Consider the following 14,917-nt stretch of genomic DNA (forward strand, 5'->3'; position numbering starts at 1 on the left):
GCTTAAGTGTCCGAAAATTGGGGGCTTTACTCTATACCACTTTCATAATACAAAGTGTACTTGAGCATGCTGGCTTCCCTGAGTGTAGTGATGAGCGAAATGAAGTACGATTCAGGCAGAGATAATTTTCCAGTGTGGTATAGACATGTATATCACAGCTGGAGGAGCCATAGTCCAACCAAACCACAGGAAATTAAAAGGTCAGAGATATTTAGGTGTACGGATGATTTGTTTCCATTTTGTTTTAATTTAACCTTTGTTCAAGTCCTGTTTTTACTGTATAAAACAGGAATTCACTGGACTCTCTCCCAAGATCATTGGAATAGAAAGTGCCGAATTTGAAACAGATCTCCAAAGGTTGAAGTGATGACAAATTTAAGTGTCTGAAATTTCCTTTTTGTCTTTTTGAATGGTGGATTGATTTTTTTTTTTTTTTTCCTTTGTTGCCCAGCACCGGCGATAATGAAATAAATTTTCAGGATGTAGGCCCCATGTTGCAGAATGGTTTGTTACATGTATTCCTTTGAATAGAGGGTCACCTCTTTTATCTAAGCAAACAACCATACCGGTACAAGTGTAGGCTGATATCTGTGGGATGCTCATTGATATTTGCAACATACTATACTAGAAATATTACTGCTAACGGTACCACCACTATTATTATTTTTATTATTATTATTATTATCATTATTATTATTATTATTATTATTATCATCATTATTATTGTCGTTGTTGTTATTAGTAGTATTACAGCTGTACTACTACATGTACTACTGCTACTACTATAGATAGATAGATAGATAAATATGGTATTTTATTGAAACTATTCATGTCTCGCAGTCATACGACTGAATTGCACATACAATTACATCATAAAAGAGACAACAGATATTACAAAAAAAAAAAGGTATTCATACAAATGAAACATGTAAAATACTGACATTAAGAAACGAGGTCATACGACAGGACATGTAGACCTACAAACTGAGCAAGCCGTAAACATAACATCATAACAAAAACAAAGATGATCAGGGTTCGGTATTCACACACTCTCTTTCGACACCTGCCTCACACACTATCACACTCCCTTTCGCTCTTTGTCACTTTCACTCGCTCTTTCTCTCATGCTTTTGCATACGCACCACTACGCTCACACAGTGTATTAGTACATTATCAGACTATTACTTTTTCTGCAAGAAAGAGTAATAGTAGAATGGTAAAGATTATTCTGCCCACTGTCATTTAATGGTGAATAGGATAATGATCCTTTTGTATGTTTTGTCCCCTTCCCTCTGCAGAGCCCATGACCCAAGGTGTTGAGCTCAGTGTCTAGTCGTTACGCCATGCTGGGGGGAGTACCCCAGGTGGCCTTCTACGGCCACGCTCCCGAGATGAACTACTTTGACGCAGCCAAGGATGAGGCGGCCTTTGTCCGGTCGCGGCCCCCCTTACCCGTTGACCTGGCCCAGAGCTACCGGCCCCCTAACCCCTGGCCGGTCAGTCCCACCTGTGGCAAAGACTTCATCCTGGTCTGTGAGTTCTCGGAATTGGAGGGGCCAAAACCACTGGTTAGTAGAGTTTGCTTGTATACATTCAATGTGTAACCTAATTGTTTTCAATCTATTGTGCCTTTTAAACCTTCCAGTCAGCCCTTAGGAATTGTTGCTGCAGGAGTTCATCTTACCCCTCATTCATTTGGCAAACTTGTCAAAATACATGCCTCTCTTGTCAGGAGAAAGTTTTAATGGAATTAACAATTAAAGTCATTAATCTGCACAAAATCTGAAAATGAATGAACAAGTTTGCCAATTATAGACAGAAATATTAACTAAGATATTCTAAGATGTATTGTCAATTTTATTACCAATTATAAATTCTGCATTTGAAATACAGTTTGTATAAAGTTGCTTTTTGACCAAAACAGATGTCAGATGAAGAAGTATTTTCTCGCTCCTAAGACAGTCTAGCAATGAATGATAGATGATATGAAAAACATCATCATCGTTCAGTGGTTCCTTGAACTTCAATGGGTTAAGAGAGACTACCGGGGCAGCAAATGTCACATGGGTAGGGAGAGTTTTGAAATTTAGGTGTGGAGAGAGATTGGGAAGATAACCTTGGCACAGCAATGAAACCAAGTTGATATGAGGAGAGTTGAAGAGGGAAGAGAATAATCAAGATATGAAAGGAGTGGCAAACTAATAGAGCTAGGTAAAGGCATGTATAAGATTCGCTCATTGATTAAATGTTCTGTGTAGGCCTAATTTGCCTGTGAGGTTTTAAATAAAATCACGTCGGCCTACATTTTGTTTCAGTCTTCTTTGTTTTTGCTGTTGTGTAAGATCTGTCTGAGATCCTGATGTCAAGCAAGCGTTTTAACTTTCTCGTGAACCTAGGCCGTATGTACATGTTCATGTAGAGGGAGATTTCAGGATACACTGTGTAGGAGACATATGCAATTATATGTTACATTGCAATTATATGTTACAGCTATATTTTTAGTGAGTCCAATTTTGTGCAAATCAGGACTTCCCAACAACTTAAATAAGTGGTTTAAATCGCAGTTGCCGAGTACAGTAATGAATCCATTGATACATGTACATAGTAGATGTACAGGTGTACATTCATGCATGTTGCATTCATCTTGAGATGAGAGGTAATCATTTCACATGTTGTTTAAAGGTGCAACATGGTGTAGTACCTGACTTGTGAAATTTGTGAAAATAAAAAGCCTTGCAAAATATATGCCATTTGTATAGTAGTTGAGCACTTGGGAAAAAAGGGGCATATTTTACATGTTGCATGGTGTAAAATATGGCTGGAACAGTGCATTTGTATACGGCAAATATTTTGCAAGGTTTTTATTTTCGTGAATTTCGCGAGTCAGGTGCTATTCGCGAAATTAAAGACACGTGAAAATAATGACTCTTATCTTGATATGAATATGACGCACACGTATTTATTTCTCTGTTTAGTGCAGTACTCCATGGTCGCAAATGTAACCACTCGCGAAATCGTCGGGAAATCCTGATTCGCGAAAATTTAGACTCACTAAATATACATGTACATGTATGGTGTGTACAGATACAATTAACAGCAACAGCTCAGTCACATTACAGTACATGCATTGACAGATTTTGAGACCTGTGCACAGTGAAATGGTGCTTACTTGTACATCAACCTCTGTACACAGATGTTAATCCCGACCTAATGGGTCATTGCCCATACCATGTGACTGCCTCATAATGGTAAACTCACTTTATTGCAGGTTGTGAGCCTGCTTGTAATGTGCTCTACAACGTTCCTGGGACAAAGATTAAAGCACTCAGTCACATTTGAGTAGTCTTGAATGTTATAACATTAAGATTATAGATTATAGATCCTTTGATATACTCTTGATGTAGACTAAAAAAATATCTGTGTACACTAATCCTATTTATGATTCAATTCATTATTTTTTATTTGCCCAAACACAAAGACAAGAACAATGCAAAGAAATGTATTCTGAGCAATTGATAAATGGGCACCATGCCCCACTCAGGGGGCCCCCAGGGGCGCCCAAAACCCCAAAATGAAGGAATCTTTAAAAATCTTCTCTAGAATCAGAAGTGATAGAGCTAAGATAATACTATGAGTGAGTACATTAATGACTGTATAGTTTCAAGTTTGTTCATAGGAGATCCAGGGGTGCCCCTTTTGGGGGCAGGGGTGTGTGGGGGGGGGGGGGGGGGGGTGGTTGGGAAGGTCCAAATGGGGGCCTGAATTGTACATTTTCATCTTCTTCCTGAAAACCTCATAATGGATTTTCATCAAACCTGGCAGTTAGCATCCCTAGGGGGTCAGGATCTCAATATATCAAAATGGGCACCATGCCCCACCCAGAGGGCCCCAGGGGGCCCCAATCCCCCCCAAATCAAGGAATCATAAAAAATTTGGGCCCTTATTGTACATTTTCATCTTCTACTTGAGAATGCCTGGTCAAATTTTGGTAGAGCTGTGAATAATTTAGATTAGTGACTGCGTGAAAGGTGAACTTGCGATACTCAGGTGAGCGCTAGACCCGCGGGTCTCTTGTTGCTTATAGTGTCTTTTCTTTTAGTTCACTTTCATCCATCAAGAGCATCTACAGGTGTGAGGTCTGTGTACAGACACATATGGACTACATGTACAATAATGATTTTTTGTCATTATATTATTTTCCTTTATAGACTTTACATTTCAAGACTTGAATTGGATGTGGAATTAAAGCTTAGTTTAAATGTCATGTAACTGCACATAAACTCACTTTTAGAAAGTCAGTCATGTCTTGCAGCGAATACTATTATGCTATTTTCCAGGCAAATTGATAGAGTTCAGGTAGAATTAATCAAAAATTGAGTTGTCAAATACATGTATGAACAACGCTGCGTACAACTAATGAAAGATATGTTACAAGAAGATTCAGTGTGAAAGATAATGTTTCTGCCATTCGAATGCTGCATGTACTACAACGGTATACAACCTCCGTTTTGTTTGTGTGTTTTTTAAGGAGACATGATACAACCTTCAAAGCTTGTATTTAAAGGGACTGTACAGTACTGGTTGAGGTGAGGGATTCATGTTTTGAACATTCCTAAGTGAGATAATGAGAAACCTCTTATGAAATATGAAAGAGCATATAATTTCAAGAAGGATTCAACGTTTATTTGATGAAAATTGGTTTTCAAATGGCTGAGATATCCAAAAAAGTGATAATAATAAAAGGCGACAGGCCACAACTTTATTAGGTTCTCTTTGTTTCACCTTGTTTTTGGATATCTCAGCCATTTCCAAACCGATTTTCATCAAAATCTTTTGATACCCCTTAGAATTGAATGTCCTTTGACATCTCATAGAGTGGTTTCTGAATATCTCGCAAAACGTTAAAAGCTAAATCCTCGCCTCGACCAAAACTGTACACACCCTTTAAACCCAAATAACCTCAAATGGAGGGAAAAGTCTATTAACCTGTTTTGATACCTAGGACAAGCTGACTTTGCTGTAACACTCATTTCCCATCCTACATGTAGATCTAGGCACCTGCCTCAACTGGTTAAAGGCATAGAACACATCCGTGCAGTGCCTGTATTAAGGCTGACCAAGCTGGAACTACACAAGTACTGTATACGCCGAATATTTCTTGAGGTTTTTATTTTCGCGAATTTCGCGAGTCAACTGCTATTCGCGAAATTAAAAACACACAAAAATATTGACTCTACTGCTGACATGATTGTGACGTACGTGCATACATCTGACAGTTCAGTACAGGCCTCCACGATCGCAAATTTAACCACTCGCGAAATTGTCGGGAAGTCCCGATTCGCGAAAATTTAGACTCGCGAAATATATGGCGTATACAGAAGATACTGTACTAGCTGAAATTTTCGCGGTGGTTTTATTTTCGCGAATTTCGCGAATCACCTTTGAACCGCGAAAATAACAACACGCGAAAATAACAACACGCGAAAATAACAACGCGCTAATAGCTAAGTTCAGTTAGACCCTCGCAACCGCGAAATTAACAACACGCGAAAATGTCCTCCAAGTAGCAATTCGCGAAAATATCTGTACACAAAAATTTCAGCTCGTACAGTAATGGATAGGTTGCTGGCTTGTCATCTGTACTTCTCTTTTTTTGTACATGATAAATCTTAGGCTTGCTGCATTGATGCGTATGAAATACATACCTTTACTGTTATACAATCTGTTCATTGTATCATTTGATGCTCAGACATTTACAATAAGCACAGCTGCCTGGAATGAAAGTCACTCGGTGCATTGAGATCGCATGGCGCCCTTAACCCATTGAGGACGGACTGATTTTGCTACAACACGCATTTCCCCTGCCTGAGTACATGTATACTCGGAACTCGTCCTCCACGGGTTAATAGTCCATGTTAAATCCCTTGTGCCTGGCTAGTGCTATTTGATAGTTTGGTTGTCTTACATTGTGGCCAAGATTCAGAAGAATGTTCAAACCAAATGCCAATAAAACAGTTTGGCAAGATATGGCAAAGTCCTTGAACAATTGACAAATGAGATTTATGTGAACATTGTAGCGCTCATATTACCAGTCTCTTCCTGTAAAAAGGTTGCTTGATGAGTAATACGAGGTGGTTTCCAAGAGAGGGGATTATTAGTTTTCAGAAATGCTGATAGAAAACACACTGACTCACTGACAGTAAACTTACTGTGCACCTGCTACTTGTATACGGTTCAACATTGATCTTTGATTTCATGTCTGAATGTGTGTTACTTTACTCCCGTAGGTTCCATACAGTGTAGTCTAGTGTGGAACAACAGTGTAATTGACAGAACTTGAATCACTCATAAAGACCATGTTAATGTCATTGTGTCAAGAGTATTAGACAACATAATTATGTTGTAAGACCATATCGGGGCAATTACCACCCCTGCTACTTGTAAATATTGGTTAGTGATAGGGTTAGGGTTACAGCTGTAGGTTTAGGGTTAGAATTTAGATTAGGGTTAGGATTACAAGTAGGTTCAAGATTAGGATTAGGGTTAGCGTCAGGAGAAAGGTCTTGGTAATTGTCCAGGGAGTAATTCATCTTTTCTCTTCAAGGAGATTAGGGAAGGTCAAATTCTGACCATCAAGCTTGATGTTGTTAGTGCCACCATCATGTTATCTGACCAATTACAACTTTGTAGGGTACATACATGCAGAGTGGGGTTTGCACTTTACATGAATTCACATTTGAATTACTGTGGTATCAAATACACTTGTAGCATGGTAATTTGTTAACACCATTCTCATTGGCTAAATGCCGTGATAATAGATACTGTGGCAATTTATTTGATACCATTCTTCCTGAAATACTGTTGTAGCTCTTGCTTGAAAGTACAGACTGTGTGTACACCTCTCTGGGGTAAGCACTGTGCATGCATGTTAATTTATATCAGTCTCCTGTCATGTCCATTTCCATGAAAGGGATAAAGACAGGAGGTGTGTCAGGTTATGTGAGAATCACACCACTGTGTATGATTGGTGGTATTTCATGACACAAGTCATACTCAAATCTCGCATGCTTATTTTGTGCAAAGTTTGAGTTACCACACTACATTGTAAATACCATTCTATTTCGTTATATATTTCTTACAGACTGTAGGTGTATTTTGTGGTGTGTTTGTGTTCACATACAAAATTAACATGCAAAAAACTGATATTTCAATGTAAATGTGAATGCAACTTATGTCAGAGAGGAGGTCCTCTGCAAAACTATTATGACCTCACAGATTATGGAGTGATAGGGTTATCTGTTAAAATGAAAATTATGAGAGTAGTTTTTCACATACTGTAAAAGTGGATATTTTCGTACGAGTATTTTCATTTTTTTTTTTTTGGTGCTCAGCGGGGTAAGATGGGTTTCGTGTGTTTTTAATTCTGCGGAATCAAGACATAAACATACTGGAACATATAATGGCAAACAAAAATATTTGTATGCTTTTATTTTCGCGCTAGTTTCTGATTGCGCAAAATGCGCAAAATTTCAACATTGCGAAAAATTTTACTTTTACAGTATATGTGAAGTCAACTTGCAGGGACTTCTAGTATGGGCATTCATTACTTGCTCTCCGCAGTCACAAAGAGCCTCCGGATGATATCACCCTAATATACATGTATTCATGATGTACCTAAATGATTTTAGAATCCAGTCTGTCGAATTCTTGAGATTTCCTTGTAGTGATTGAATTGAACAAATATATTCACATAAATTGTACTCTGGAACCTGAACCTCATCTCGAGTGGGAGTTGGTAGCAGGACAAGTGTGTCTGTGTCAAGGAATGCAAATATAATCAGCTACCAAGTGTTGACATTTGTCAAGATATCATCACTTCACACTCCCTACCTGAAATGCACAAAATGTGATTCAATCTCAGAAGGGGAAATCATGTTCCAATGCAGTTAAGTTTTCAGATTTTTTTCTTTTTTTAATACAAGATAGACATCATTGTTTACCAGGTAATTACACTTTAGTGATTACTAAGTATCTTTTGATTTTTTTTTTTTTTTCAAAGAGGATCATCTTGATTTTAAAAGTATTCTATCCACATTTTTTTTTCACTCTTTGACATTGTATACACACTATCGTATGTTTGTACACTACAGGATGTACACTGTATGTAGCGAGTGAAAGCAGTGCAATGCTGCTTTCTTTGCTGAGAAATATTGAGGGTAAAGTCATTATCAACAATATACCAGTCAAATTTGTCACAGTCTAGAAGCTGCTACACATTTTAAAGGTGCATAGTCCCGGTAGTGTAGAGGGCGCTGTCGATGATACTGTCGATCACCGTTAGCATTGATACGAAGATTGCCGAAATCTTTCAGAAGCGACTTCACCAATCTCTTGTTGACTGCACAAACAATTCCAAAGGTACCAGGAAGTTGGAATTGTTGATGAACCAACAAAGGGAATAGAACTAACGGTTATAGTCTATAACTCTTCAGGTGACATATATGCTATGATATGTCTCGCTCTAAATGTTAATTTCGACTACTAACGTGTGTTAGTTTAGATGGCAATCCAGGGGAGGAGGATGGGTTCCATGCCATGCCAGGCACTTTTTAGTTTTGAGTTGAAATTTACACAAATTGGTATACCCGGTTACCGGTACAGAAATTGAGAAATGTTTGTTTTGGGTTTGTTTTTTTTTTTTTTGGGGGGGGGGGGGGGATGGGGGACATGATAAAAAGAAAGAAAAAAAAATTGTCACAGTCTAGAAGCTGCTACACATTTTGAAGGTGCATAGTGCCGATAGTGTAGAGGGCGCTGTCGATGACACTGTCGATCACCGTTAGCATTGATACGAAGATTGCCGAAGTTGAGCTGTCATCAAGAGTAAAGTGCATAGGTGTTGCTAAGTAACGTTGCCATCGATGTGCTTCTTTTTATGACATCACAAAAGAAGTTTGCTAAAGCTGTCTTCCCCCTCAGCCAAATTGTGAGCCGAACTGTGATCGGACCACTGACTACAGTGGATCGGACTTCTTCGGACTCAGGGGAAGTGGGCCACGGCGTAAGCGCCAAAGAGGAGTCGATAGCATAGGTCTTTATAGGAAACCTGCGCCATGCGCTCGCGTACGCATTTGACTAAAACACTGGGACCACGTACCTTTAAAGCCCCCGTCACACTACAGCGTATAAATCAGCGAATGCCTAGCGGATGGGCAAAATTTGGCAAAGTCCAGATACGCTCGAATCCGCAAGCAAAACGTCGTTTTCGAATGTTCGCCTAACGAATGATGAGCATATGCTAACCGTGTTACGAGCGGATTAAGTAGCGAATGAAAGCGAATGCGTACAGTCCGTCCAGCGGATGCTGAGCGGACAAAGCGAATGAGGAGCGAATGCCCAACATATGCAGAGCGATACTGCGGCAGTCACGTGACGGATCTCGACTGACGCACATTTTCCCAAATCATTTTGAGTAGTGACAGTGTCGAGTAACGTTGTGATTGTGAGAATGGCCCCCAAAAGAAGGAAGGAGAAGTCACCACCAAGTGCTGCTGATGTCATTACCCTCGACAGTCCTCAAGATTCCTGTGTTCCTTCTGATGATCACGTTGACGATGATGTGGGGAGTCCAACATCCTCCATTACGTCTGGTGCCTCCAACTGTTCCTAGCCTGGAACTTCAGCGAAAAAAAAAGAAAAAAAGCCAGAGGCAAACGCCGGGACTTTAATATCCCGGAAGTTCGATGAGAAGCTGATTATACAACCCGAACTGCCCTCGTCTTCGGATCCAGGCCCTGGTCCACATCGTTCTTCGATGTTTTCCTCTCCTCCGTTTTCTCTTGTCTTGGATGTATTTGGCGATTGCCAGCTGGTTTAGGTCATACTCATGTTGATGAACAGCTAGAAGATATTGCATCTGAAATCTCTGAGCGTCCTCCAATTCTGATGACCAACTGATAAATGCTACCTGTGCTGTCCAGATTTGCTGTGCGAATTTGGACGAACGGCGAACGAATGAGAAGCGAACGCAGAGCGACCACAACTTTCGATCAGCGGGCGCTAAGCGACCACAAAGCGTATTGTCATTCCGTTCGTCATCCGCTCAAGATTTTGGACATGTCCAAAATCAAAATTTGTCTCCGGCGGATCTCTGCGAATCTCTGCGAACAGCTAGCGGATACAGCGAACGCCAAGCGGGTCATGAACGATGAGCAACGGATGTGAGCGTATCTCCAAATTTTCGGATCCGCTGGGCATTCGTTGGCTAGATACGCTCTAGTGTGACGGGGGCTTAACTATCAGACCTTCAGCAAACAATCCCAAGACTGACATGATGTGAATAGTTCCATTCACATGACATTCCTAATCTTGGTGGTTAGCTCATATACTGTACGAGCTGAAATTTTCGCGTACAGATATTTTCGCGAATTGCTACTTGGAGGACATTTTCGCGTGTTTTTAATTTCGCAGTTGCGAGGGTCTAACTGAACTTAGTTATTTGCGCGTTGTTATTTTCGCGTGTTATTATTTTCGCGGTTCAAAGGCGATTCGCGAAATTCGCGAAAATAAAACCACCGCGAAAATTTCAGCTCGTACAGTTGTAGAGCCCCATGTACAAAGATGCACTCAAGTTTAATAGCAATCTTAAAGAGAAGTCAAAGATTAAAACGACAGGACATCTCAGGATCTGTGCTACAACGTATCCATGATCCATGGGAGGGGGTGGGATGGGGTTGCCACTTGCAGTTTAGGGTCATGTGGACATGATGATAATCAACAAATTTTATGCAAAAGTTAGTGAGACTTCCCCATGAATCGTACAAAATTGTATTCCCCTCAGTTTCTGGGTCAACCATTGGTGCATTTTGTTCACTACTGTTTTGTCGCACATTATCGGGTTTATCACTAGCATTGCGTAGATATTGTATCTGTATCTTACGGTTGTGTGGTTTAATCATGGAGTGGGACTCTTGCTTGAAAATTCAATCTTTAAGACTAAGTGTCATGTGTCATGCATATTGTAGTTTAAAACTACAGCCGTACAAGCTACGTAATCATCTATTAGTTTAAGACTTTAAAGATGGCCCTTCCCTTTTGCATTCCTTCCCAAATAGCACAGAACATGATATATTCCGCCAGAATGACAAGACTGGTATTGTAAATCTATAAAATTTCTGTGATATTTGAAGGTTGTTAGCCGTCAAAATTCAAATAATGCACCAAACGCTCACCGTAACGTATTCTGTGTACTAGGCACAGCTGCACACATTAATCCTCCTGTGGTTTTAATATGATACTTGTACTTTGAACAACAGATATGCATGTTAAAGCTGTCAGAAAAGAAGAATTCACTAGCTTCTCTTCCTTTGTTATCAATGGCAAATAACACACCACTTACATGAACTACATGTACAACTAAGTGCATCACACAGTTCTGTAAAACTAGACTACCAGGTAGTATTTAGATTTGTAATTTTTGCGCAGTTCGCAAAAACTATTCAGATCTTAACGGTCAATTTAACTAAACAAATAAAGACCCTCTTGAGTTCAAAATTTACAGGATGTTTCCAAATAGTGTTTTCTTCAATACCTAAGTGTTCTCACCAATTTTTCAAAAATTTGCATGCAAAAGGGATTGGCTGTCTTTAAAGATTACAAACGTCGTGTGAACGAAACTAATGATAGATTAGAGGGTGTAATGAACGTGTTATGTGTGGAGGTGCAGATGGAGAAATGAGACGGGTGATTGACAGGTGGAAGCTGGTAGTGGAAGCATCTCATCAATCTCTCATCTTTGTAATCCATTGCTTCACTGGAGGTTAATGTCTTTACAAGGATAGAAAGACATTAAGGGTAAACATAGTCAAACACTGCAGGAACAATGCAGCTTAAATGAACATAGTATCAAAGATTATTATGCGTTCAATTGGGACTGCTATAGATATTATAGTGAGAGTGAATTCTTGAATTATCTGTTTACATTTTTTTTTTCTATTTGATTTTAATATCATGATGTTTATAAGATATCATGATTAGCAATCAGTCAAATATGTCCGGCAAGAATCTGTTTTAGGTGTTGTGTGATATTAGAAATAGTGATATTAGATATGAAAAGAGGCATACATGTATCTACAATATGATGTAAATTATTTATGTTTTGATCATTTGCAGATTACAATACCCAAAGATGGAGGGAGCTCCTTTGACAAGAATATGTACGCTGTAAAAATCATGGCTGTTGACTACAACGCAACCAACTATGCCCGCACAACGTAAGTATAGTATTTCCGCTCTCCTATTTCATTTGACGTACAACTTTGTACATGTTCCATAGTTCAATGTTTTTATGACTGTAATTGAGGGAAGAGATGTGCCTTTAACATCAGTTGTTTTATGCATTGATTTTTCACTGCATCTTTTGTAGAGATATCTAAAGATTTAAGAGCACAATCAAATTATTTCAATTGCTTTGTGCGCTTATTTTGAAATAGGAAAATAGGAAAAAATGAAATATTTACAGCAGGGTTGCACACTAACCCATTTTTTTTTTACCGGTCCAACCTGTCTGCCGGACCATTAGGTACCCAGTATTTCCATTTTTTACTGGTTTATTCCTGAAAAAGTTACTGGTCTGACAGTGATTTTTACTGGTCAGGGACCGTCGGACCAGTGACAGTGTGCAGCATTGGTTACAGTATGACAGTTTGGAATAAGAGTAATCAAACTACAACAGTGCTGTGTCTGTTCTAAATTTACTTCAAGTGTAAATTTCAAGCATGTTAAAGATGCCTCCATTTTCCTATGTGAAAATGCGAACTTGGGGTATTACACAAGAAGCTTCAAAATCAAATAATTTAAGTGTCTATCAATGTGATGACAAAATATCATGTTTGTTGATTCAATGGGCATTCAAGCTCTCATAACATTCCTGAGGTTTGGGTAATTTTTGGAATTCCTTTTGTCACCCTGAAAACAAGATTCCTTTCATACAGTGGTATATCATTGTAGACGTAGGTATTTCAGACCTTTCTTCAGAATGATAAATCTGGAAACTTTTTTTCTTGTGATAGAGGGGGACTAAATACCATAGATTTTCAGTGAATTTATTTGTATCCCGCAAAAACTTCTAGCCATTATTCTCGGTCCAAATGGTAAGCATTTTCTCGGGTGACATAGGGCTTGTTTTGTAAACAATATTTAAAGGGAAGATAAACCCCAAGAGCAATGTGGATTGAGTGAAAGCAGCAACATTTGTAGAACACATCAGTGAAAGTTTGAAGAAAATCGGACAATCGATGCAAAAGTTATGAATTTTTAAAATTTTGGTGTTGGAACCGCTGGACGAGGAGACTACTAGAGGTTATGACGTGTGAGTGGACAACAATACCAAGAAAATATAAAGAAAATTCTACAAAAATCCATTTTTCATGAAAATTACAAATTCCATCAACTTGATATTGACATATGTTAGGGGTAGCAATTATTCCCCCTGCTTTCTGAAAGAGGTTGGTCCATTGCTCTTTCATAATTCTAGAAAAGTGAATTTTTGTTGAATTTCCTTTATATTTTCTTTGTATTGTTGTCCACTCATACGTCATATCCTCTAGTAGTCTCCTCATCCAGCGGTTTCAACACCAAAACTTTAAAAATTCATAACTTTTGCATCGATTGTCCGATTTTCCTCAAACTTTCACTGATGTGTTCTACTAATGTTGCTGCTTTCACTCAATCCACATTGCTTTTTGGGTTTACCTTCCCTTTAAAGGTGTATTACCGTAAGATTTCATACACAATGTTGACAGATGCTATTCTTCAACTGTGCAAAATTTTGTGACATTTGCAAAAGGAATATGACCTTTAAGGTCTGCTTTGTCCTTTTAGTCAAGGACAGACCACATGTGATCACCCAATCTGACATGCCCACATGAACACACTCATCACACATGAAACACAACATGACAAAGTCGAGCCAACGGCCGTCCTTCATCCATCCCTTCCCCTCCCATGAATAGCTCTGCAGTTTGGATGCTGTGTCCTTGTCTTCCTACAAAGTGTGCATAATTATTACAGCGAGGGTTGTGGGTCATTAAGAGACCGTGAATGGGAGTTTATGCACCGGCCACATTAACACACTTACTGTCTTCATTATGAGTCAGCCAATAGTAACATCATGTGACCAGAGTAAATGGCAAGGCTAAAACGAGGTTAACAGTACGTGAAAGCACTGCGACATTTCCTGACCTAAAGTCCAAAGCAGAATCCGATGATAGTGTAATGCATGCTCTATATGTACATGCGCCTTGACCATTTTATTTAGTGGATTTGGTGCAAGATAAATTGTTGATAATTATCATTATTTTGTAGGTTTTCTTGTAAAACGGTAGTTTTGCCAAACATTTGTCAACGGAATCTTTCATCCGATGTGATTTTTTTCCATTGTAATGTGATAAGCGTGGCTAGGAAATGAGGCAGGATTGGCTGTTTGCCTGCAGAAAGGAAATGCCTTTGATAAGATTAGCTTCAGAATTATATTTCTCTGTGATGCAGTGTTGTTGTATCACTCATATTGCAGAACATGGATTAAAAGTGATAGCCCTTCTTACAAGCCTTCTCAGTTTCAGCTCCCGTCTGTTAGTTTTCATGGGAGTTTTGTCAATATCAGCACAGCTTATGATAAATTGTAAATCCAACTCCCTCTCATTTTAGTACCTCAATGAAAGGTTAACTCTAATTACATATATTGGACTTGTGTATTGCACCGTGCTGTGTTCAAAAAGTCATTATCAGGTAGACATGATCATCGGTGAAGTGGTTTAAATTTCAAATTCTACATTATGTTGTATTCATACGTAAAATACATGTAAAATCTGACCGCAGATCTTGATATGATCAGAATACATTGTATGTGCCAGATGAG

The 14,917-nt window shown here is 38.9% G+C and overlaps 1 protein-coding gene across 1 annotated transcript in view; it reads left to right on the plus strand.

Moving 5' to 3' along the window:
- Positions 1-1,339: 1,339 nt before the first annotated feature.
- Positions 1,340-14,917, plus strand: part of LOC140242683 (guanine nucleotide exchange protein smcr8a-like) — a 47,094-nt gene continuing 33,516 nt past the window's right edge. The window contains exons 1-2 of the mRNA XM_072322443.1: positions 1,340-1,568; positions 12,172-12,272. Coding sequence (XP_072178544.1) covers positions 1,344-1,568; positions 12,172-12,272 — 326 coding nt within the window. The 5' untranslated portion in view covers positions 1,340-1,343. The remainder of the gene's footprint in view (positions 1,569-12,171; positions 12,273-14,917) is intronic.

The sequence above is a fragment of the Diadema setosum genome, chromosome 19 (assembly GCF_964275005.1).
Source record: "Diadema setosum chromosome 19, eeDiaSeto1, whole genome shotgun sequence".
NCBI classification, from domain to species: Eukaryota; Metazoa; Echinodermata; class Echinoidea; order Diadematoida; family Diadematidae; genus Diadema; species Diadema setosum.